The sequence below is a fragment of the Etheostoma cragini genome, chromosome 7, assembly GCF_013103735.1.
Source record: "Etheostoma cragini isolate CJK2018 chromosome 7, CSU_Ecrag_1.0, whole genome shotgun sequence".
NCBI lineage: Eukaryota > Metazoa > Chordata > Actinopteri > Perciformes > Percidae > Etheostoma > Etheostoma cragini.
The window spans coordinates 14,459,851-14,487,286 of NC_048413.1; the positions used below are offsets into that span (position 1 = coordinate 14,459,851).

A 27,436-nucleotide genomic window follows, 5' to 3' on the forward strand; every position below is an offset into this window, starting at 1 on the left:
CGAACATGCCGCTGGACTAACCAGCCTGGAGACAGGTTTAATAAAAAATAAAAAAAATAAAACATAATTTTTGACATACCTGGAAAAGGTGACTTCCAGAGATGAGTTGACTGTGTTTGCTCTTTGGAGCAGTACACCTGCCCATCCCAGCCGTTGGAGAGAGCCCAGTGCTGGTAGCCCTCCATGGGGATCAAGGCGTCGTGCCTCGGTTCGGGATGGGCACTGATACCGGGCACCACCGACACGTCGAGATATCCAGGGACAGCCTGATATGAGCTGGCGAAACTCGGGTAGAAGGCAAACTCTTTTGCCCTTGTAGACAGTTCTTCCGTGGGCAGCGCTGTGCTCGGCTCGGCGTATTTCTCTGCGGGATGGTACGAGCAAGGCTTCTGCTGCAAGTTCACGTTGTGCGAATGAGACAATCTACAGCCGTAATATGGGTTTGCGAAGGGATAACCGTAGCTCAAAGATGCACTGGATGATGTTTGTGGAGCGGGACACTGCCGGCCGGTGTCTGGAGAGGAAATATCCGAGTAGACGGAGCCCTGGTGGGTCGCTATGGTGCCAGAATGTCGTCCCAGCGCGGGGTGCGACATCAGGTCCCTGCAGTGGGTCGCAGGGCAATTACCGCTCAGTCCCTCCATTGTTTGGCTTTTATTTTGGTTGTTTTCATTCGGGCTTTTTTCATAAACGTACATCAAGGTGTCCGCCCAGCGTGGATGCAGGACCAGCGAAGTCGTCATATCAGGGGCTGCCGATGCTTTTTAAAAGTCGACTACTCCAAGACGGACACCTCATTTCCAACTACATTTTACACCAAGCGCATGCGCACTCGAGACCCTCGTGTGTCCACTTCATTAAGAATCTGGCACGTGATACGCTAACAAGTCCTACGAGATTGGGCTTGTGAGTTGGGGCAGAGCAGCCCTTTAAAGACCCTCTGCCTCGCATGTCACCGTTTTTTCCTGCAGAATACCGAGTCCTATCATTGGTTTAAATCCCTTAGACCCACACCCTTAAAGGGGAGTTTGGATACTTTCAAGACTGGGGACAAACGAAAACAAACTGTGAAATTTGGCCGACTCCGAGGACTGCCAGAGAATAGTATAGCATATGATACATTTCCCAGTTGGTACATGGAAAATAAAAAAAATGTACATTTCTCATTCAATCGTTGAATCTAATCTTTTATGCTTCTTGTCGTATTGGTGCGCAAACTTTGTGTATCACTGATGGAAACTATATGTTCCGGCTGAAGTTTAATTCGATTATTAAATGTATCTTAATAACAGATTATTTAATCTGGAATCCCTGGTCTGCAGTCAATGTAATGTCTATTATGTATGTATTACGCATCAAGAAATACAGTGCTGTCGAAGCAAATAGGCTATATCTCCGTCCAATCTTATCAACACTGCTATTCTGAAGGACGCATTTCCTTTAAACCCGTATACAGCTGCCACTGGGTCATCTATTAACATGAGATGAGGATCAGTGACTAGTTGTGGACTATAACTGTTGCAGCAGGGCATAATAATTATGTTTTTAATGTTTTAATGTTGCCTTCTAGAGGTTGATATTGTGGAGCCTAAATAGAGCATATTATAAACATTTGCATGACGTGTTTTGTAATCAGTTAGGTTAAAAAACCTTAAAATGTAGCATGTGCGTGCGGTTTGTGTGTCTGTGTGGTTGAACCAGAACTAGAAGTTTTAGTATTGGTCAAGTTGAATGTCGTCGCACCTCAGCATTAACAGCCAAAAGGACTGAAGGTGAAGATTCCAGGTAAGATACCGTCATTGCAAACTATCTTTTAGTAGCCCACATAGTGTCTCTTCCATGTGAAGCTATAATTACACTCATCCCCTACAATAAATGATAGCAGCATTTAGTTCAGGCTACAACTACTTGCATTATTACATTTTTCCGCAACATGTCTGGGCAAATATATCTGTTCTGTCATAGTTTTCGGTCTAAGCTTTTTCAGCGATAACGTGAGCACTAAACTGAGCATTAAACGACTTCATGTGATGTTTCAGTTTCACTAAGCTATTCATTCATAACATGCAAGTGATGCTGACGCTTCCAGGCGAAAATAAGAACAAGGGGCCGCTTTCAGCTAGACTGTGACAGAACCTTTTTCAATTAGACACCATGGTAGAAATGCAGACCTATGTCTTCCGACACTATTTTTACACGCATCCTCCTTTAGATTTGAAAAACCACTGGTTAAAGCTCTCTTCTAAATCTAAAAAGGTCCTTTTAGTTCACCTCGTCACCAGGCCCCATAGTAGCGAAAATCCTATATTCCCCTCCTCTTCTTTAAAATCATTCTGGGTTCATATTCAAAACTTGACTGTATTTTTTAGTTTGAAATATTAGCGACGGGATAGGCCCACAAAGTGTGTATAAAATAGACTTTTTCTAATGCCTATCCCATAAGTCACTCATAAAGGAGGCTGCGAAGGGTTTATCAACATTTGTGCACTGCTGAGCTGCCCTGGGAATAATCAGGCCACCGTTAAGTATTAGTATACTAAGGAAGCTAGACCCCTGCCCTTTCTCGGACAGACTATAGTTCTTTTGTCTCAAGGAAATTACGAAGGGCTCATCCAAACAGCAGCTGCACGGAAGTCCAAGGTCAAGGTAAAAAAAACGCATACAAACAGGGTCGTAATCAGAGTCTAGACAGCCAAGAATGAACTTCACACTAGAGTATGCATGCAAACTAGCTGTTATTTAGAGACCCTTACTCTAAACTGTTTGCTGTGTGCGAACTGCGAAGAGAGAGAGATAGAGAGAGAGAGGGAGAGAGAAGTCCAAATAATCTCTTGTGCCCCCCCCCCCCCACTAAGGACCAGGAATTTGACAGCTTTTGGGCTGCAGAAAATCGGCTCCTTCCAAACTAACATTTTACACAAAAGCTCTGACTTTGAGAAGATCAAGTTTTTGTTTGTTTATGAATGATGTGTTATTTTAAGTTTGGTGTATTTTGTTTTCATTCAGCCTAACTTCCACATTAAGCCCAAATGTTTGTGCTAAATACTTTCACCCCGTGGGATACACGGATGATGTCGCGTTGGTCAAACAGGCGGCACAGTCTCAGAGATTAGAGCTGAAGTTGGTAAATTTAGAAAAAAAAACACTATTTTTGATTAAGTTACACTTTATGTTGCAATAATCATAAATCACACGTCAAGCCTATCTCTAGTTTCCTCAAAAACTGATCCTACTATAATACTTTCATAATTTATGTTTTAGGAAAAAGATATATTATAGGACACATATTTTCTCTTTTTAATTTATGCAAAAAATAATACAATTATTATACAGTTACGGTGATAGCAAATAAATGATTAGTCTAACATTAAATATTTTAAGTGTATGTATGGCGCCTTTCCACTGCACCAAAATGTGCACCGATAAACCAGCGACCCAATCTTAGACCATATAGCCTACTTTGGCATCCACCGCACGCACAGCAAAAACTAATTTACAATGGATTCTAAAATATGTAGAACTTTAACTGCTAATTTTTGTTTTGATCATCTTTCATCAACAGTGGACAGGTTGCAGACACGCAGGTGGATTCTTAAAGACTGAAAACTACTTCTATCAGGTTTGCACATATTCAAGTTTCATAGCAGAAGGGTTTTATTTGTGATGCTATTACCTAAACTATCGATCAATGTATTATTTAAATAGAATTCAGCCATAAATATATATTTAGGGCCAAGCCAATTGATAAGAAATTGGATGTTTTCTCACCCGTAATCCACCCTAAACTTTTTCTTTATGCAGCAGAGATGCTGTTGCTTACATTGCGTACGTCTGGGTAAGCTACATTTGTAAATCTTAAAATGGAAATAATTAGCTGGGTTTAATATTGTATTCCAGTAGAACTCGACAAGCCTCACGTAGCCATAGCGTAAGGACAAATAATAGTCATGTTGCTTTTAGTATTATTTAATCAAATTCCAAAACCAAATTATAATACAGCTATAAGGTAAAGGCTGAAACTGTAACCATGCGTCAATTGGAACAACATAGAATGCGTTATCGCAGACCAAAACATTGATATAATAAAAACTGCGGCAGTGTCCGTTTTAATGCATTTTAAGTGTTTACAACTTCAAGGTGGTGGCTGGTTATACCGATAAGATAGAACTTCACTGCAAAAACCTCCTTTTTTCTTTTGTAAAAAAACCGTTTTTTTCACTTTTCATTTCAAAAATATATCTCTTGCAAAACGTTAAACTTCTCCGCTGCGGTTTCTTATATTTCAGATACTGTTAATTGAAACGACTATCAATATCTTGATAAGCGGCCGTGATGTGCTCCTGTAAATATCTTGACAACCAGCCATGATGTCCTTCCAGACAGGCCCTGTCAGACGCGGAGAGAGAGAGAGAGAGAGTCCGTGTGATGCGGAGGTTCGTGGGGGAGGGGAGAGCATCCATTCCCATAATGCTGCCTACCTGCGGCTTCCGCTCCCAGGAACTGGCTGCATGTGTACATGACTGAGCCAATGGTTCGTATGTGCCCTTATGTACATTCATGTAGCATATTTGATTTTGATCCAGCATTAGGCTACAATACTACCCTATTATCCCAAATATTTCAAAATCGTATAGCTCTTCTTCACATAACTCCAAATCCTTTAATGGTAACAAGTGCAGCTGTCACCATTTTCAGTTCCCTTTGCCTTGATTTACCTATTGACCACATTCTTTGCAGTCTGCAGTGCAGTCCCTCCATCCAAATGACTCCGTGTCCGTTTTGTATCAACATGTTAAACACCGAAAATGCCCTAAAAAGCAATACTATTACTTGTCAAACATTATCTCACCAGTCTTGGGAATGATGCAAATCCGTGGGCATGAAAATGCGATGTAGCAGTCCATGAACGTGTTGACAGCTTGCAGGTAGAGTCTGCGCCATGCATGCTGAAACCAGGTTGCGTTTATGTTTACGAGTTTCCAGCCAGCTTCAGGTTTAGCTCTGAGCTCAAATGCACTGTATATTTACTGAATATTGTGTAATCAAAGTAAACCAAGTGTTTAATCCACTGAACAGTGCACTAGGTCAACCAAAATAACCAAATAGATTCGCACACTATAGCAGTATAAAGGCCATTATATGCCAAGTGCGTTTTTTGAATGAGGATTCGAAGGTTTCCTCAAATTAACATGTCAAAATCAATGGAATCCACTTTGAACCCAGGAAGGGTCTGAACTAAATGAATGGACAAAAATATGACTGTAGTGCATAGATAAATATGTTAGTAAATCATGACTGGTGCTCATTTGGAAGTTCCGTGTGTGACTCACGAGCTCCTGGTCTGGCGCGTTACATGTATTTTGCATGTTATTGCAACATTTATTTCTGCAAAAAGATGAATTGGCTTCATTTTAGTATTTCGTATTGGTTCATAACGCTCTGTGCATAGCCTGCCTTTGTGTGTGTGTGTGTGTGTGTGTGTGTGTGTGTGTGTGTGTGTGTGTGTGTGTGTGTGTGTGTGTGTGTGTGTGTGTAAAAAGTGGACTGTTATTTAGCAAGCTAGAGGGAGAGCAGACCACTCCACTGTCATGAAAACATTCCTACAAAACTAAAACAGCATCTCAATCTGGTGTTTTCCGTTCGGCCTCCCTTTAATTTACATGAAAAAAAAAATCATAATCGTATAAGCCAAGACCACTGAACTTCTATGTTGGCAGTAAGGGCAACACAAGGCAAGATATTTTGTCAAGAAAATGACAAACCGTGGTGAAAAGTGTATAAATAGGGCAGTGAAGTGCAGTGCTGATGCGTGACAAACAGAATGAAAATGATACACAAAAAGAGAGGGACATTGGAACAGCCCTTAACATGCGTAAATAGATTATTCTTTGGAGTTTTTTTGCTTCAAATTTCAGCTCAAGATGTACACATGTATTTCTCACAGGATCTTGCTGCATATGCATTAGCACATTTTAAAATGCGTGCCAGAATAGCATGCCACATGACTTATTTAAAAAAAAAAATGCATATATTACAACACTGTTGGCGTTATTGCGGGGAAGCCAAGGCTTCTCTTATATTCAGTATATTTCTGTTCAGGTTGGTGGATGGTTTCAGTATGAGAACCCCTACGAGGTAAATCCATCCATATTTACCACTGATACAATACTTGGTATATGCTGTTTTAAAGCCATGCATGAAAAAGAACTAGCACTACAGTTTAGGGCTAATTTACCTCGGATTGGACTTGTTTAACGTCACCCACAGCAGGTAGACTATGAGAGGGTGGCTGGGCTTTAACCGCAAAATAGAGCAGGCAGGCGGAGCCGCACCCAGAGGACAGAGGGCAGGCTGGCAGACCCCCGCTACAGCCAGGCCACAGTGGATTTACCAAATACAACACATGGCTTTACAGCCTTTTTATTCACTGTATCCTATTGTTATTAAAACGTCAGCGATACATTACCCGACCCTGACACGATTTCATCAAATTTGAGAGGAAGACATCTCTTCGCATCATTTATGCAACACAAAATGTAGTTTCCCAATTTCGAGGGAAGCCCGTGAATTGGGATTAAATTAGGAATAGGAATACAACACTGATGCATTGTCAAGCATGTAAGATTCAAACATTTGCAGGATGTAGTCAAATTTTGAAAACAGGCTACATGGGCATGATCACATAAATAGAAATACCCATCTGGATGTTACGCGGGTAAATACACTTACGCAGCAATAGTCTACAACTTTAGACAAAGTATATTTTAGATTCCCAAAATGGAAGTTTGGAATGCGCGACGCCATGAGATGTCTGTTTTGTCACCAAAGGAGCGTAATGTAGATACAATGTTTGGAATTCGACTTATTGAAACAAGTTAGGCTACTTCATTAAGAGATATCATTATATGATCTAATTATTTCTAATATATTATACAAATTCTTGCAAAGTAGTGTCTGGTCATTATTGAGGGCCTAAGCCTGCCGCCTTGTATCTGAATATGATTCATAAACAAACGGTCTTATTTATTTATTTTTGTATTAATGTCTGTCTCCAACAGTCCTGCGGACGAGGACTTTTAATTCCCCTGTTGTAGTGTGGCTGGTGAAGCAACACAGCAGACAAAGTAAGTCCACAGTTTGACGCGTCTCGTCGGAAGTCCAAGTTCAAGTTAACAGACGCAGTCGCTCCATCCGTCCAGACAGCAAAACAAAAGACACACATGTTCATCATTAATCATCTCACTTCTTCTCTCACAGGATAAAGCACTTTAAACTTTCTCGGCATTTTTCAGACTATATGCAGGCTAGCTAAAAGGGAATAAACATGCATACAAGTGCATTTAAAAAAAAAAAAAAAGTGTTATGCTTGATGTGTTGTCCAGAAACAGAGATATTTGCTTAACTACAACTTGTGAGGATTTATTTCTAGAAATATAGGTTTAAAATGAGAACGCTATTTAAGGCTTGGCATGTATATTTTAAATATGATTGGCAGTTATCAATTGATCATCCATGGCCCTTTAAACAATCTTAGTGCTTCTTGAAAGTCACCTCTTTTTCAATCGGTAGCTTTATGAAAACTGTGCTGAAGTGCGGGAAGAAACCAAATCCTCTGGATAAGGCAATCTGTATCAAAATAATCTCCTCCAAGGCTGTCTTCCTAAATCTCGAGGCTTGCGTTACAGGGCAATATTTCCACGCCACTTAATATGCGTTACAGCCTGTAACACCATGCAACTTTCAAAATATTAAATGTGTCGAAATGCTGAAGACACGCGCTATGAATGTTTGGGAGTTTAACACGCAGATATATCGGCTGCTGAGGAACTCTTTTGCCAATATTGTTAAATAAAAACCCAAATAATAATCCGAGTAGGTTATATAAAAAGGCAATCAAAGCCTATCAGTTTTAAAAAGAAAAGTGAGAGTGTGCACGAACTTGCATTCACTTCCAGCACTGGAGATCCATTTTATCCAATAGATTTATTTTATAATAATTAAAACTGAAATAACAAATTCTACATTTCGTTCCTCAAATCACCTTTGTTTACGAAATGCACACTTCCCCTTACATTATTAATTAATTCTTAAATGTACCATAACTGTCTTTACAATGTATCATAGTTCCTGTGGAGCATAAAGGCGACATTACATTCACATAAAGACACCATTTATGGAATAAACTATAGCCTAAAATAGTAACCTACTACTTTAACACTATCGTTAATAGTTCAAACTGTAGAATCTGTTTTGCTGTGCCGAACCTAAAACTTGAAGATATTTGATATATGCAAATTATTAATGTAAGCTGTGTAGCCCACGCTGGCAAGCCCACTTTGCTTGAAGACACCAAATAAAAATTCGAGACATTTAAAGAAAGCGATTTAGGGACAACTTCTTTATCCAGTATTCAGTGTTTGTATGAAGAGAGTCTATGTAGAGTCTAGTTTGGAAGAGCTGCGGAATGGAAGATGATTGTTGCACCTGCTTGTTGTTGGTTAACTCGTTGTAGCTACTCGTTGTGTGAGGAGTTCTTGAAGTGAAATGGTGCGCAGGAAGCCATTGCCTACTCAACGAGGCAAAAGGGACCAAATTGTTTATGAAAACCTTTTGTGAGAAGCCTCCAGGACGCAGGTCTGCTACAAGAATATTCATCACAGAAATGCCCTACGCGTTTTGCAAAATGCTTACTGATAATAATTCAGCAGAAGCACGTGGCTACGGGAACTTGCTGTAGCCTACCTGAGTCACCAAAGTAAGGTATTTAGAGGTGGCATTTAAAAAAAAAAAAAATACAATACTATGGCAATGGGGCTTTCCTTCTAATTTTGTATAGGCCTACTGACGATGAAACCACTGAAAACAAGTCTGAATTCAGTCAGTTTGAGTTTGACTTCCCAAATGACAAGTTGACCTGAAACATTAGTCAGAGCGTGTTTCCTCTATTTGTGAAAGGGAGTTTGAAGTTTTGAGATGGCTGCTAAAATAAACTATCGCTGTTTATGCGTTAGGTTCATTCTAAAGGTCTACGCATATACGCAACTGGACGGTTATAAAACCTATTCAACTGATCTCTAATTGCGCCAACCTTCAACCAAGCCTGTGCATGTGATACCACCCCTACCCGGCAAAATTAAACAAAACAATTATTAAATATTTTTGCATGCATGCATTAACCTATTTGCAAACTGCTGTCCTCAGTTCGACTCTTTGATGTTTTGACGCCATGTTTGTTGCCTAGCAAAGAACGCATGCTTAATAATAAATAGGATACTCATATAACGATGAGAACAACAAAAGTAGTGAACACTAGGCCTATTTTAACACATTCTAGCAGACTTGTCGTTTAAAAAAGCATAGCTTTAAATGTGTATAAAGACTCCTCGTGTGATTTCGTGTATATAGACTTAAAAGTCGAACTACATTCTATAAGAAATATGTTTTACATTCTATACAGGTCTAAGCCAGAACCCTCTCTTTACGCGTTGGACATTTGACTAGAACCTGCGATGATCATGACCGGTTGTCCTGAAGACTGAAGAGTTTGTTGTCTTATAAAACAGGAGCAAACATCAAGCTGTCCATATTTTCAAAATTCCATGTCTCATTTAAAACTTCATCCAGGTCATAGGCTACCACAATAACAAAGTCGAAGGCAAAGTAACCAAAGCCCGACTTAAATCAAAGAGATTGGAACTCCAAAGTAGAACTACGGTGAAGATTGTACTGTCGCCTGCTGTCTGGTGAATCCCAGTTGCTTCCTCCTGGTTTATTTTTGCGCATGGTCTAAATGAATAGAGATAGAGGAAAATTCACCCATGGACCAAAATTAATGCATGCATATTTCTCGACCAGTGAATTTTGCGCATTATGAAGAAAAGCAAGACAAAGTTCAAGTTCAAAGTCACCGTGCTCAGACAGAGCTGGTAGTGGTCAGGAGAGGACACCCCTCACCTCTCTCACCTCGCTCGTAAAGCATAAAAACAGTAGCCGTCTGCATAAGTGAGTCCAAATCCGATCCTATAATGAAAAATTAGCCGAGACTCCCATTTAATGTTTGAGCCAAAAATCTAACGAAACAAAAGCTATGGTCCTATATCAACCTCTGCAGACCGGATTCCAGTTCCAGAGACCTGGTCAAGCATTCATTCATTTCAAGACTCATCTTTTACCTGCTTTACTCTTATCTGGAAAAGATATGTCAAAGCAGTTGGCTGACAAATAATGCACTTTAGTGCACTGAGATGCATATTCATCGATCGGTTTCTTTTTTTTTAGTCTGAATGGCATCAGAAATGCTGCTGTACTTTGCGATTTCCTTTACTCTGACATTCATTAAACAAAGCATCGGTTTTCAAATCTAATTCTTTTAATATTTGGTTATTTTTTTATTTTTAAAGTGTTGGTTTATAGGCCAAGGCCAACATATCTTTGTCATGCATTGTTAACAGGATATGTAAAAGGATGTGAAATCTGAGCCTTAACAAAATAGGCCTACGTTATCTTCTGATTATTCCTATTCATTCATTATTTATATATAGGAATCTAAACGCCTTAAAAAAGACGTGCATGAATGCAAGAAAGACACGAATTCTGTCTAACTTCAGTTATTATCAGGATAAACATAAAGTAAAATAAAAGATGAAGAACCCTTATCAGTTTTCTAAACTTGTATCCCCGTGCCGGCTGTTCAGCATTTTCTATTTTGTTGTTTAAAGTGGTGGTTTTTAAAAACGGTTCATGGTTTTTTTGCTGTGAATTTTTCTATAAAAACACTTAAATACAAACCAGCACTTTTATTAACATATTCAGAGGAGTAATAGGGCGATGAAAAACCACATTCTCTCACTTTTTCTTCCTGCGTGGGATTTTATGGAGACGCCAACAAAACTCCAAAACTTCGGCCTCTGTCTTCTGCTGCTGTATCACCAGAAAAGGCATCGGCTCTTCAGAGCTTTAATTAATTTTCTATTTAATTACACAATTAACAATTGAAGTGGCTGTAAAATAATCCGCATCGGTAAGATATTAAATGCGTGAGAAGGTTTTACATGTGGTTATATGGCAATCGTTTCAAGACTAAGATACAGGATACAAATCAATGTGCAACATCGAGCCATCCTAACTGGTGGACCCTGTTGATATTACAGAGAATAACACAAAACAACAAAAAACGTTTCTAATGTTAAAGAAGGATAGATTTAATGTGGTAAATGAGAGGGAAAATGTGAGGGAAAAACACTCATGATTGATCTGTTTAAAAAAAAAAAAAAGAACTTTATTTCTAGTGGCATAATACAAATTGAAATAACGGACACAAGAGTTGTATTTATCATTGTATATCCACAATATATTTACTTAACATTAGATAGGCCGACCACATTCCAGGAAACGTGCTGGTATTATTCATTAAGGAACAGACATTTTAATTTGGAAATTTCAGACTTCACTGTGAGCAAAAAACTGCTAAATGGCTAGGTGTGTGTATTAACAGACCAAATTGTCATGTTGTATTTTAGCATTTCTGCAGCAAACAAAATACCTACCGAGAGCAGCTGCACAAAGGACCTGCAATCTCTATTCAGGCCTACTTAACATTTAAAAATTCAACTGACAATGTGAACACATCACACATTGTAAATGGAGAGTGAATACAAAACCTTAAGCCAAGAAGATGATACAATGTTCTAAGAAATCATCTAATTTTTCCACACTGAATACTGGTGGTCCGCATAACTCCGGTGCCAATGCTTCTCTTAAGCCTGTTGTGGAATCCTGGAAATATTCCATGGTAGAAATATTTCTTCATAGTAAACACAAGACCATTTAGCTAGTTTGGCCAGGAATCTGCGGAAGTCCATTCCAAGAGCTGGAAGAGATGTACAGTATATGACAAGATTTCAATGTTTAGCCATCCAACCTTCCCACATAAACTGCAATCAAATGATGTTGCTAAAACTACAGATTGAATTGACTGTGAGGCACTGCCTCTTTAAGCAGGGAAATTGATTGGGTGGGCCGTTTTAAGCTGAAGCCAGATGTGATCCACATGCTGCTAAGTGAGCATCACGGTTTTAAATCAATTAGGAATTGCTGCAGTACATCCTTACTGCTGTGATGTCAAAACTGCATGCTACACCTGAAACAGTATTTACTAGAAACATACTTTTGTTGAGTTGAGATATTTGAGTGCACGCAAAGAACCTCTTTGCAGCAGCTATGACCCAGTTTTCTTTCTGTATTTATAAAGTTGTATCTCGTTTGGGGAGTTTTTCACCAAATGTCATATAATGACAAGTCTGCATGGCAATAACAGACAGTAAATTATGTAATTGTTTTTACTGCATAATATTTTTGCAAATCCAATATAATTTATTCAAGTCGGCATTGTAGTAAAACTTAATAGTTGTTACGTCTTTTTCATTTAAATAATGCTGAATCAGCTCAAAATGTGTAATGTGTAATATGCTAAAATGTTATGTAAAATGAACAGTAGTCACCTCTGAGTATGTTCCTTATAGTAATCATTATCCTGTTTTTCCTTTAGCTTTTTTTATGTCTACCGGATGGCAATATCATAAACATTATTACCCAGTGTTCAGTTTAGTTATTGGCATATTTCAATTGATATTGCTTACATAGAAGCAAAATACTGTTTATATTTCTTAACTTACAAATATTTAGAATCTTTTTGTGAAGTATAGTTTTTCAGATTCAGTACACTGGATTGCAGTGTCTCTGAAAAACTAATGTCTACGTGGCTCCAGCTGCATCTAAATACTCATCAGCACCATAATCAGTTAGGATGTTTATCAGAAATGTTGAAATTGACTTTTGAAGCATCACAAGCAAACAGTTAACAAAGAGCAGTATTTGTATTGTGTAGTGTTGTTTTTACAACTAAAAACTACAAATGGATTGTTAATGTAGGTCAAGTGTTGAACTATTCAGAACTTGTCTTACTAAAAAAAAATAATCATTATCAGATATTTCACTGTTGGCTTTACAGTTTGTATGTTGCACAAACCTTACATATAGCACATGAGGACAACACTGTTGAAATTCGACAACATATCTGCATAGATTCTCACAGCCATCTTTTTTCCCCAAACAACTACACCATCACGCAAACACGCTGACTCCACTCGGAACAGTTTGAAGGAGAGTGATGGATTCTCTGGGCAGAAAAAGTTTGTTTGTGTTTATTTATCCAAACTCAAATGAGGGAGGAAAATGTCGTTTTTACAGCTTGCTTCCATACTGCGTGTGGGTATAATAACCACAAGAGAAGAGCTTTTCCCAAAACAGGATATCTACCATTTGGAAAAAGACGTCACAGAGTCTTTCCACATGATTGATGGCATGAAAGGGAAACTCTTGAAGAAACATTTTTAATAAAAAGATAAAAGTTACATTTGTCCGGACATTCAGTGAAATTTTGCCACTCTATGCGTATGGTGCAATTTTCTTCAGTCAAGCAGTCCACATCACAAGTTCTTACATCTTAGAACCAAACAATAAGCAAATGTTTTTTCTTATTATTTGGTTCTTTTATTTTTTTCTCCATTTCCATTTTGTGTGCATGTTCTTTTTAAATTAAATTACAACAAACATCACATATAAATAAATGGTCATTCTTGGCAGCATGTGACTAGGCAATAGAAATAGTAATTAAAATAGAGTTGATTTTACAGATGTTAATATAATTACAAGTACATAAATCTTGAAGATGACATGCGCTATCACACTTTATAATCGTATTCTAGTTAACTTGCACCGACCCGTCTTTGGCTTTATGAATCCAAACCAGCATTTTGTTTCATGAAGCTCCCCAACATATTTTTAATTAATTCCAGCTTTTCTAATAAAGTAAGTTAGTTGTTCAATAGCAACATGTTAATAGCTCCTTAATGTATTGATTCATACTTAGCTTGTATTTTGCACAATTTACACATGTCCTGCTCTTACGTTTGCATTATGCGTTTCTGTGTTAATCATTTTATTCCTCCCCTATTCTGTTACTATATTTTTCTTGTTCTTCCTTTATCCGTGTGGAGTTTGCTGCTAAATTGACCCCAATATTCAGAGAAAAATATACTTCTAGTTTATCAAAGTTCCATTTCACTAGAAAATTGACATCCAACTTTTTAGTCCAGCTGAGTCATCCTCACTGACAACAACTTCCAAGTAGCTACAGCAGGTTTCACATCCATTTTATGGCAAGAAGTCAAATAAAACCTGACGTTTTTTTCTGCCCCTCTTCACCTTACCTCTTAATCCTTACTTCAATGGTTTTTTTTGGTCCGTCTCTCTACATGCAGATGTTAAAACAAGCCAACCCACTGCTGTTCTGGGCTGTAACATTGAGGGGGAATATTAACAATGAATAGCACTTTTTATAAAATAAAGTTTAAAACGTTTAATTTGCTCAACAGTTCATCCAATTGAATTGATCAGATGATCGATTTTTTTCTTTAGAGGGTAAAATATGTAACATTTCTGCATTAAAACGTTAACAACTATGTTATATATTTTGTTCAATTGTGTACCTACACTATCCCAAATGTTTCCAACAATTTCCAAACCCAGAGACATTTGTAAATTTATTTCTGACACGGGACGATTGGTTTAGTCAACAGTCCGTGGAGTCATAACCTTTGACCCCTCTAGTTACTCTAACTTCCTTCAAAACACGGGTACACAGATGATACATTGAAGAGTAACAGTAAATCATACAATTTCAAATAAAGAGTTATACTCAGTAAGCGTAATGCTGTTTTTTTCTGCCACACAGTATAATTTTCTCATTGATTACATGAAACCTTATTTATTGATACATTTCAATATCGATCAATCCAGCTTAACGTTACTAAAATGCGCTGGTTGACAAGTAACGGTCAGCTAAGTTAATGCTAATGATTGGTCGGTAACAAAAGATTACAACATCGTTCAACATGCTCATTAAGTTATTTTTAATATGATTGTTTTGACCATGGTTAACAGCACTGGGCTAACCCGCAAATACATTACAAAGTTAAGTTAGCTATATAGATAGGCGACTAATCTAATGCTAATTTAGCCAGCCAGCACACCCCAGTCGGTCTGCCGCAGCCCCACTAAGAGACTTCCGTCGGGATGAGAGCTGACAACAGCTCCGGGACATATTGTATGTTAACGTTAGCCACAAGCTAGCTAGCAGACAGCCACTATCAGGCTTGTTTGAGACAACTGCCCCTCGACTGTAATGTGGACGAGAGCAGGTGGTTGTTTTAATTATTACAGACTAGCTCTCAAGATGCTTTACATGCAATCTATTGCTGATTGTAATTAACAACACACTGTAGATCATCTGTAATCTGAACAGATTAAGTCTATCGGATTTCTAAACGTAACTTTTAGCAACAGGGCATGTGTTCTGTACAGAATAAACCTTTAAATCAGACAACTAGCCATTAAAACCCCTCCAAAATCAATAAAAAGGTGTATACAAAACATCATGTTGAGTTGATTCTTAACCAATCAGCTGTTAAATCAACTGTAGCGGCCTTGATCTTGTGAGGTTATTGTTGCCTACGTGTGCATGACGTCAAAGCAAGTCGGGATCAAGTCAGACACAAATCTAACCGGCAGGCAACCGGTGGCGATTGCCGGTGATCAGTTCTGCGCAGACCTGACTCATCTTGAAGAAGCCTACTATTACAGCAATCCAAACCAGTCGAGCGCTTAACTCCAGCGCCGGGTGCTAACTACGAAAACGGCAGTTTAATGAACTGTCGGGAAAACAGACCATGTCAGACTCAGGCACCCGAGTCAGAACAGCGGCCTTCCATAATGTTACATCTGTTGTCGTGTTCATGCCAAAAATCTCCTCCCTGCTTAATATGTCCCCCTTTCATGTTTAACTGTCTTTAAAGTACAAAAAGGTGGGTTAGCCACCAAAACGACTAGTTAAAACTACAACAAAAGTCAACGGGGAGATAATCCCGGGCAGCTGGCCATCGGAATGGGTGGACTCGAAAAGGTAAACTTGTCCGTAAACAGATGTAATGCATTGTAATAGACAATAGTGTTTATCAATTATAAACTACAACTCCCATAATTCCCCAAAGTCATCAAAAGTCTCTGTTTACCATTCATTGTTTTGATTTAGAGACCTTTAGCAGCAGACACATCTGCATTAATCTGAAAGTACGGGCACTGTTTTGGAGAAAAAAATTACCAAATAAGCAAATTAAAGGTTAACAAAAGTCCTGAAAATGTGTTTTTTTAAATTCAGATGCTGTTTCCTGATGGGAGTTAATTGGAAATATATATGTATAAAATCTATGGGCTGTTCAAACAAATGACGTTCCAGCTGCCTGTTACCGGCCTAGGCCTACAGCAATCAAGGCAATCAAAATAGGAAACAAAATTAAGAAACCATGTAGGGAACATGTACCATACTAGATTAGTTTCTAAAATCACTGCTACTCATATTTCATGTGATTTTTTTAAATAATCGAATAATATTTAAATATTTAATGTTAAAATGCAGCCTGTAATTAATACGTACAACACTACTTTATGTCACTAGTAGTCGTAGTAGCAAGTAGTTGTTGTTACACGTTGTGTCCACCAGAGGGATTTATAACATTAGCCTGTTCTTTACGTCATGGCGCATTGCACGCAACTTGGTTTACGTTCATTTTCAACCACGAGCACACAGCGACAAACACAAATGAACAAAGAAGTCTGTAAAGAAACATTATCCTAGAAGTGTAGCCACTGTTGTGTAGGCTATTTGCTTGGTTAGGACAATGACATGTTAGGAAGCGCAGCCAAAAGGATTTGTCATAAACTAGCTAAGTAACAATAGTGTTAGCTACGATGTTAACAGCATTAATAACTAAGCCAAACTGTGCTGTCACTACTATTTTAGTGATTTATAAGCAACCTGTTTCTTGCAGATTGTCCAGTTACAAAGAACAAAGCTATAGAGGGCCCTAAACGTTAGGGAATGGTGCATTGTGGGTAGTGGCAAGCAACTTAGCACAATGCAAAGGCTCCCAAACAATAATGTAGCTGGCACCAAGGATAGAATACATAGAATGATATAAAAAGAGTTTTGAACCGTAACAAAAAAAAAAGTTGGCTATACCGTACACGGACAAAGTTAATAATGAAGCCAAACAACGCTACTTGAAAAAAATTTAGGAGGACTGATCCTGATACGAACATAGAAAATGATGTAATATTTATGAAAAGTTTACAAAGCCTCAGGTTTCCAGATATTTTTTCCTACCTGGTCTATGGAGTGAGCACTTACACCTCCGATTAATTTTCAAGTCACTGGAGGCTCACTTGCAGTTAACAAGGTAATGTTAACAAAGCACCAGTGGTGACACACTTCTCAGATTCTGTGAGCTATGAAGCACAATAGCCTGTCTATGTGGGTTTGTTACGCTTCAGGAGTAATTACCAACCTATCATACATGCAATAATCCACTGTTTCCCTCTGGTTGTTCTGTAATCCTGTATAATATTGACAAGCATTCACCTAAAGACAACCCACCGTTCACCAAAACAAGACGCCTCTATTTTGATATTGTTGCAGTTCTGACGCTGACCTCGCCTGATCGCTTTAAGCTATTAGCAATGAAACTACAGAGCTACAGCAATAGAATATGTAAGCTATTAATAATAAAGCATTATAACATTTAAGCTACAGCTTCAGCAACAGAATAACAGTTAATGTCCAGTGCAGAGAAGACTATAGCTAGGAATTACCACTGCATCTGTGTCAACTGATTAATGCTTTCTAGAATTGTAAGGTACAAATTATGCCATAGCCTTACACTTACCTAGTCTATCCACCAAAATCTAGATGAATAAACAAGGTGACATTACTAGCTAAGTGTGAATTGATATGCTGATTTAACAGCTACATAACTATTTTTTAATTTAACAGCATGCTCCCAAATTACAGCAACGCATTTACTGCTTTAATCTGAATAGCAGAACTTTAGTTTACTGATAAATTGATGAATTAAATGTAAATTTAGCTCACTCTGGCAGCGGAAAATCTATTGACCATTATCAACTGTGTTAGCATCGAGGCTAACAGAGTTAATAACACAATGATGCAAACAGAGTTGACTACAAAGCAAAGCAAAAAAGACCCCCAGCTTTAATACTAATACCTTACCTTTGTGAAAGTGCCGTGAGCAAACAAGAATGTCTTTTGAAATATTGTCAAAGATGATGGTTTCCCTCTGTACAGCGGTGACCCGAGCCATCCGACGCCTCTTCGTAATGTCAGACACCAGGTTTCCTTGTGTCTTTTCCCAAGTCGGAAAATGGTAAAAAATTAACATGATTTATCAGGCATTTGCCCGGTCGATCGTGAGACCTATTGCAACAGTTCACAATGAAGCAATATTGAACCATTTTTCCCGAATAACCTAAAAAGTAACCTTAATATAATGAAATGACTGTTCATTTCAATAGAATTCAATAAACTATTATAGAGTATATGTACTTCTACTGTGACAAAACCATCTCAAACTCTGTTAAAAGGGAATATACAATCAAAACTCACTCTGACAGCTGTAGGGCAGCTAACACACTTTAGCAGGCTTCATGAAGCTACCAGCTAAGCTCCTGTAACTCCCGACGCATTTAGGAAACAAGAATGAGTGAACTAATGTTAACTTAAACACATTGGCTCGGTGGATGTTGATTTTAAAATAACTTTTAAAGACACATTTAAGGCTTAGACCTCACAATGCCTTGTGTTTCTCACGCAAGTTATAGTTCATAAGACGTGACATGAGTGACACATGCTGGTAGGCCAAGCGAGAAGAGGGAGATTAGCTAACGTTAGCCAACATATTTATAAAAAAAAAAGTTATTCACATTTGAATCGTGATTTCAGCATTCGAATAATATTGATTTTTTACTATTTGAATTATATTTGACTTTTGGTATTTGTTCCTAGCTGTAACTGAAGTAAAATCAGGAAGAAATGGGGCACCATGTAAAATTCTGGATGTCAGGTGGACAATAATGCAAAGAAGTGGGACAACCTACACAACTGGAGCATAATACCTAACAAATTAAATAGTTCAAATTTAGGAATTTCGATACCAACAAACCATGTATCAATATACAGTAAGTGCAGTACAGTACAAACAGTTAATGGTTATAAATAATAATGGACAGCAAATTTGCAGCGTCTTAAATAAGGGAAATAGATCTCTGTCTTTTTAACTTGCTCAGTATAGCACACTATACCACCATAGCGTGGCATGCTTATGGGCATCTCCACTGTGCCCTCACACCAGGGGGTAACCACACTGACCCAACAATATTATGGTTCTGCTAGACAACAGAACTTAGCCCCGAAGGTTCCAGCCTGCAATTTAGCCGTCACAATAAATTGACTGATTCAACATATTTCATATTTAACAGGCTCTACATCTGGCTTTCAGTAGTTTTGCGTTTCTGTGATTTGGATTTTTGGACTCACTGTTGCTGTGTTGACATTTACCGTACAAACAGGAATCATGCTGTTTTCTGATCCCTCCTTTTTGCAGTGCTGTCAGAGCTGCAGTAACGCCCCTTGCTGTGTCAAGCTATTGATGACGCAAACTGGAACACTTTTACTGTGAGGCAGCTGAAGAAAGTGTTGTCTTAGCAACAGACTACTTAGTTTTTTAGTCACGCTGCCGGCATGGCGCTAGTGATAGCTGTGATGCTCTGTCGTTCAATCCACCACTTCGGTTCAGACTGAAATATTTCAACAACTAATAGACAGAGTGCTATGACATGACCAGCCAGTCAAAGCTTTTATTTATCCAGTGAAACATCTCAACATTTACTGGATGGATTGACACATTATGTACAAACATTTATTGTTCCCAGACAATGAATCCAGATAAATACCATGCTCAAGATTACTTAACAATTCTGCAGCTACAAGTCCAAAGATAAATCCAGTAATAAATTAATTTATGTGGCTGTCGTCTATATATAAGTTATTGTTGTGGAAAATATTGTATGGTCAATAGAGCTCCACTAAGCTTCTCAACAAACCAAGAGGAGCTCTCCAGCTTCATATAGGTGTTTTCCCCTATATTTCCCAATTTCCTTCAGTATGTGTGTGCTGCTAGCAGATGCGCTCTGTGAGTGTCCAAAAACCTTTGCTCCACTGTGGTTACAACATCTGTCCCAAAACAATAATTAAGCATTAAATCCAGAGAAGATCATTCTTAATCTCAACCTTGTCCTCCACACTCTAGAATTTTACGAAGGATTTGTAAAGACCAACAAGACCTGCAACTATAAATTGATAAAGCTATCGTTTTTGGACAGAAATTTAATCAGCAACTATTTGAATAACCCATTAATTATTGGAAACATTTTTCATGGTAAATTGCGGTTTCCAATTTCTCAAATGTAAGGATTTGTTGCCTTTTTTATTTGTATAAAGTAACCTGAATACTTTGATTTTGACATTGTTGGTCAAACAAAACAAAGAATTGGTATATACCACTTTGAAAGCACTAACATTTTTTTAGAGAAAATAGAAAACATTTCTGAGTAATATCAACCAATGTATCAATAAATTAGTTTCATTCCAATTTGTGAAACATTTACACTTGATTACACTACCCTACTGTCAATATCAACCTGAACTTTACTTGATTCAATGACATTGTAAATGAGGGTCACCCCCAATGATTTCTCAAAGATAAATAAAGGTTGAATAGATCAAATCTTCAAAGTTTGTTGAGCTTTTGACCATTTTCAATTTATAATTGTTTGCATTAAAAGAGTTACAAGATCAGCAGAACCTGTACAGGTTTTAACATGACATAATTTCACATCGCAACTTTAAAATACTTCATGAATGTTAGTATGTTTTTGGTAGTTAAATGAAATCTGCCAGACCACCACTGACAATGTGGAAGTTAAAATGTCGATAAGTCCTCATGCCTCAACAAAAACTCAATTTCACAACTGTGCTGTCTCAAGTGATCACAGCAAACAGCCTTTTGTATTTAATTCTACAAGAAAGGCGAGCGTTCCATTGTTGAAGTAATACTTTGTAATGGTATTAGGAGGCCTATAAAAGTGTCAGAGCCCTGTAAACAGGCAATCAGAGAGTGAGCCACGGTCTGTTGCTTTTGCAGGCATCAATCACTAAGTAATGTATATGAAGTCTGAAAGAACTGCTAGGCAATTGACATAATGTGATAGGTCTACTTTGTTTGGTATTACTGAACAGTAATACTTAAAAGTGCCTTTAACATCTATGTATACAACTAGTGAATTGGGAAAAAAAGGATAAACCTACAAAATATTGGTACCAGATTAAAAGGGAAACTGAGTGTGTTATCTAGAATGTTCTTGCATTTCCTGTGCCTCGTGGCCTGCATTTATGAAATATCAAAATGATGGAAAATACAATTGTTTCATGTTACACATGTAAAAAAGTATGAAATGATGACAGAGCAATCACAATAATTAAAATATTTCTAGTTCTAGTACTTTAGAAAATGAACTACAGTACAACAATATTGAAAACTGCAGTGGATGGTAAAGAAGTAACAGGAAACAAGTGGATAGAGATTGAAATGATATTCAACAATAAGCATTGAGATCACAGTTTATTAAGACACTAGGACACCTGCAGTAAATGGTAGCTTAATTGAATATTACAATATTGAGATGAAACAATTACGCTACTACTTAAATAATTCTATGCAGTCAGTGATATTTTTGCCCTCATTGTTGGGACTTTTGCTCTTGTTCAAACACAGTGAGGAAAAGAAGTATTTGAACACCTGGCTATTTTGCAAGTTCTCCCAGTTAGAAATCATGGAGTGGTGAGAAATTTTCACTGTAGGTGCAGGCCCACTGTGAGAGACAATGTATGATTTTTAAACTATTTGTATGATACAGCTGCAAATAAGTATGAACACCTGTCTATCAGCTAGAATTCTGACCCTCAAAGACCGGTTAGTCTGCCTTCAAAATGCCCAACTGCACTCCATTTATTATCCTAAACTAGATGCACCTGTTTGAGGTTGTTAGCTGCATAAAGACACTTGCCCACCCCATACAATGCAAGATCTCACCTCGTGGGGTCTCAATGATCCTAAGAAAGGTGAGAAATCAGCCCAGAACTACACGGGAGGAGCTGGTCAATGACCTGAAAAGAGCTGGGACCACCGTTTCCAAGGTTACTGTTGGTAATACACTAAGACGTCATGGTTTGAAATCATGCATGGCAAGGAAGGTTCCCCTGCTTAAACCAGCACATGTCTAGGCCCGTCTTAAGTTTGCCAATGACCATTGGATGATCCAGAGGAGTCATGGGAGAAAGTCACATGGTCAGAAGAGACCAAAATAGAACTTTTAGGTCATAATTCTACTAACCTTGTTTGGAGGAAGAAGAATAATGAGTACCATCCCAAGAACACCATCCCTATTGTGAAGAAATGGGGGTGGTAGCATCATGCTTTGGGGGTGTTTTTCTGCACATGGGACAGGGCGACTGCACTGTATTAAGGAGAGGATGATCGGGGCCATGTATTGCAAGATTTTCGGGAAACATACCTCCTTCCCTTCAGTTAGACCATTGAAGATGGGTCGAGGCTGGGTCTTCCAACATGACAATGACCCAAAGCACACAGCCAGGATAACCAAGGAGTGGCTCTGTTAGAGGCATATCAAGGTTCTGGCGTGGCCTAGCCAGTCTCCAGACTTAAACACAATAGAGAATCTTTGGAGGGAGCTCAAACTTTGTGTTTCTCAGCAACAGCCCAGAAACCTGACTGATCTAGAGAAGATCTGTGTGGAGGAGTGCGCCAAAATCCCTTCTGTAGTGTGTGCTAACCTGGTGAAAAACTACAGGAAATGTTTGACTTCTGGAATTGCAAACAAAGGCTATTGTACCAAACATTAACATTGATTTTCTCAGGTGTTCAAATACTTATTTGCAGCTGTATCATACAAATAAATAGTTAAAAAAATCACACATTGTGATTTCTGGATTTTATTTTTAGATTATGTCTCTCACAGTAAACATTCACCTACGATGACAATTCCAGACCCCTCCATGATTTCTAAGTGGGAGAACTTGCAAAATAGCAGGGTGTTCAAATACTTATTTTCCTCACTGTATCTGCTAGCATGGCTGTAGATTTGTTGTCTTGTTAGTAAATGTGGCAACATGTGACCAGTTTATGGGGCAAAGGAGATACTAGAATTCTGGTGGAAAGTGCTTTACTATTCTGTGATGGTAGTGCTACTATCAGTTGTGTAAATGATTTGTGTGCTCCCTGCTCCTCTGACTCAGGGCTGACTGTCTCAGTTACAGAGAAGGTACGGCAGACATGCCATTTCTTGCAGGTTTTCAGACAACTCAAAATGTTAATATCTAAAAACAGGTGACTAGGCTAATGAAGACAAAGCAGTACAAATTGAAAAACTGTCAAACCAACCGTGCCATGTAACAGTTATGAATCCAGCTACAGTATGTCACTCACCTACAGTATATTCCCTTTGTGTCACCAGTGACACAAAATATAAATTGAAATGTGACACTCATGTGTTATTGTGTCTAGGGGTTGTCTGATTATCAGCCTGCCCATGCTTACCCATTTAACAGTCAGAGAAAATCTCATTCTCAAGAATGAGAGCTTAAGAATGTGGCTTCGGAAGAAAAAATTCCATTTATATTCTCCATAAGGCTTTTTGATTATTAGCCATAATGTCAAAACCATCCAAGGTAGACTTACCATGAGCTATGAGTTTTTGAAACAAAGTTTTATCACCCTGTAGAAGCATATAAACCTTGTTTTAAGAAAGAAAATTGTTATTTGTGCCATCATGGAAAAGTACTACATTACCCACCATAATCCTAGGTGTAACATAGAAGTCTCTGATTGATGGAGCTTGCGGTTTCTATGGAAATGCTTACCGCATCCGTGAACTTGCAAACGTCTACAGCAAGCTGCTACCACTGAGATATATGATTGTTTCTGTATAAACTTTTACAGTTTCCTTTGTTGTCGTTTTCAAAATTTTCTTTTGCACCGAATCAAATATTTTATGGTCACTGTTCACGTCAGTGGCTGGTTGGTTTGGTTCCAGGCTTAAAACTCTTCATATAAGCATTTAGTAAAATGTCAATGAAGCTATTGAATGGTGAAAATCCCTTCCAGAACCATTCAAAAGTGGGCGGTCAACGTTGAGCTCTTTAAACTTCTGTTATCCGAGACAATTTAAGAGTCATATTTAAACAAGACTATGGGTTTATGCCCATGCTAGTGGCTCTTTGAGGTTGCACTTAGGAAAGTGGTGGTTTGAGCTACTACTGTGAGCATTTTAAGATGCTCAGAATCATAATGCTGATGTTAAGCATGTTCACCATCATTCATATATATATATATATATATATATATATATATATATATATATATATATATATATATATATATATATATATCTGCTTATAATCTGTTTTTGTCGGCTCCACAAAATCGTCCTCACACTGTCTATTATCCAGGATGCGTTGATTTTTTGTCACCTCTTTGTTGTGCCTTCTAATGCCAATCTTTTAGCCTAGTTTAGTCTAGTTGTTTAGCAATGCTAACTCTGCCCAAAAACGTAGCTTCACGCCATTATCAAGATGCCTGTGACTACTTTCATGATGTTTGCATTTTTCAGAGAGATGTTTTAGATCTCTTACCCCGTTGTTGTCCACAAAATCTCAATGCCGACACTTTGAAATAAAAGACAGGGAAAGCAACAAAAAAAAGAGGCATTGCTAACATCACATCCAGCCAGCCAACTCCATTTGTAGCTCCTGTGTAGCTTCGCCCTCGGTCACTGGCCTCAGCCTGCTGCTGGATTTGTAAATCAGATTAGTACACACCAAAATCCTTTATCCTCTTTCTTCCAGCAAATGTCTTTCGAAAGGTTTTTTTGTAAATCAATGACAGAATTTGGTTTAACTGCTGCCATTTTCTCTACCAAAGTGATCTATGTCACTTGTGTGAGTTCTCAGCTTGCAAGCTTTTGGCGGAGAGAAGGTATCGCCTGCACTAGTAGCGTAGAGTTGAATAACAGGTGTCGAGAACCAGATTGGATAAAATATGTATCCAAGTCTGATTTGTCAGGGACGCAGCAACCTGCGACCTGAGACCAGCTTCAGGTCACATATTGGCCAAAAGACACCCGTCCTTGCTCATTAAACCCAAGGGGGTAGGCCTCTCCTCTCTAAGCGTAGCTCCTATGGCGCCATTTTAATGCTACAAAGCACTCAACCGCCGTTAGTATTCCATTTACCACCATTCATTGTTATGTCACTTTGACAGCAAATAACTTTACCTGAAGCATTTAAAGACTATTTAACCATTGTTTATCTCTAAAGAAACATGACAATGTAGAAAAGGCTACATTACCTTGTACCTCACGTTATTGTTCTGTGGCAGACGTTTTTGTAAAAATAGGCAAATTATTGTGTCGTAACCAAGGGATTTGCATAGTAGAATAGTCACAAATCACCGTATTGTCAGGAGAAGCTTGCAGACAGTTTCGACTTACATCAGCGATTTAGGTTTAATTACTGATGTCAACTAGCAATTTAGTTAGTAATAATTAGCATGTATCTATGTTATTTCTTTACATATACATACGCGCTCCATCTCTGCAAGATTAGGAATGACTGAGATTTCTCTAGGCACAGCTACAAGAAGACTTAACTTCCAGACAGGTTTCAGACAGGTTGCCCACGTCACAACTACATCTTCAAGCTCAGTTGGAGGCTGCGGAGTAACGCTCAGCACTCACCGAAAAAGTGCTTCTAATATGCTTCACTGATCTCCGTCCAAAGCAAAGGGATCTGTTGGTCCATTTAGTTAACTGTCTATGATTAAACCGCAGGAAACATATTGAAAGAGAAGATACTGATTAAAGCCACATTGTAGTTTATTTTTATATCATTTTTATAGCATTTTTGTACACATTTATATCTCTTGAATTTTGATCGGGGGAGCGCTCCAGCGCCCTTTACTGACAAGAAGCCATTGCTGGCTATGCTGCAATTTCAATACCAAATTTATTTTAAAGAAATCCCAACTACCTCCGAATTCTGAAACACAATACTGCTAAATATCTTACACTTTTGAGCCTACAGCACATTGCCTGCTGGGCGCTTAACCCGTAAATTCAGTTATTATCTACTGAGGAGCAGGATGTGTTTTATTTTACGGCAGTAATTGGGCAAATACAAAGAGATGGACTTGTACCTGGAAAAATCTCCTAGTAGTCTAAGGTTTGATTGACACATACATGGAGTATAACATGGAATCTGTGTTTTAGTATGTGTTCCCATTTCAAATTAGGTGTAACAAAAACTATTATACAAAGCTTAGGCTCCAGTTTTGGGCTACATTATGAGTATTTATAGATATTTCATGAGCCATAGCTTTTCACAGTTTTTTCATCACATCGTAACTCAAAAATAAAGGTCTTCTTTACTAGACCTTTTACAATCAATAAACTGTTTTTTTAATCTTGTTTAACCGTCACTTACTGTCAGTTTTTGTATAAAGAACTTGGGCTGTAAATATAGGAATGAAATTTACTCCAATCCCTTGTTTTAACTTTCAGTGGGAGGTTGTCTGTTTATTTATGATTGGATTTGGCACAGGTCCTTAAAATCGTCTACCACTGCAAAAGCTGTGACTCTGACTCATTTTCTGTGCATCACTCTTGAGTGCCACTGCTGTACCTCTAGAGAGTTAACCACTAATGGTCATTTGACAAGGTCTTTAATTCCCTCCATCTAAGCAGTTTTCCCTCTACTTCACTGTTTTCCATGTCTGCATGAGCACACACCCATGTCTGGAGCCTTAATACGTGCCTGTGAATAATTACACGAGTATATGCATGTACCATTGTCATAAAATCCTAGCAAAAGGAAAAAAGTATTTTTAATCAGACCACCAAACCCTTTGCTTTGCATCAAAGAAAGGTGAAGTATAGCATGGCTTTGGGGACTTATTTGGTCAAGTTGGTGGAGTTCAAACTGCACAAGAGAAAAGGATTTCTCTTTTCTCATCCACTTCGGACCAAATAAGAGGAAATATGCCTCAGCGTAATATGGCTCCAACAAGACCTTTCCTGCCTTCATTGATTTTTCCATATTAATTATTCAGAAATGTTGCCTGTCTTTTTTTTTTTTTTTACACCAGTGAAGGGGTTTAACCTTTATATGACAGGTGTGCACAATGTTATTTTTGAAACCAGAGGCTGAAATGTCCGTTTATGAAAATAGCCACTCACGTGTAAATGTATTCTGAGGCAACAATATACAGTGGGTACGGAAAGTATTCAGACCCCTTTAAATTTTTCACTCTTTGTTTCATTGCAGCCTTTTTCC

The 27,436-nt window shown here is 38.2% G+C and overlaps 1 protein-coding gene and 1 long non-coding RNA gene across 3 annotated transcripts in view; both read right to left on the bottom strand.

The window, feature by feature from the left end:
* hoxc13a (homeobox C13a) overlaps positions 1 to 908 on the bottom strand; it is a 4,305-nt gene extending 3,397 nt beyond the window's left edge. Inside the window, exon 1 of the mRNA XM_034877949.1 lies at positions 80 to 908. Coding sequence (XP_034733840.1) covers positions 80 to 743 — 664 coding nt within the window. The 5' untranslated portion in view covers positions 744 to 908. The remainder of the gene's footprint in view (positions 1 to 79) is intronic.
* LOC117948357 overlaps positions 1 to 27,436 on the bottom strand; it is a 50,601-nt gene that overhangs the window by 5,505 nt on the left and 17,660 nt on the right. The window contains exons 3-4 of one of the 2 annotated variants that reach the window (XR_004657418.1): positions 15,007 to 15,010; positions 11,589 to 11,869 (exon numbers count right to left, since the gene is read on the bottom strand). This is a non-coding gene — a long non-coding RNA (uncharacterized LOC117948357). Of the gene's footprint in view, positions 1 to 11,588; positions 11,870 to 15,006; positions 15,011 to 27,436 lie in introns of those variants that run through there. The other variant, XR_004657419.1, reaches the window with a different exon arrangement.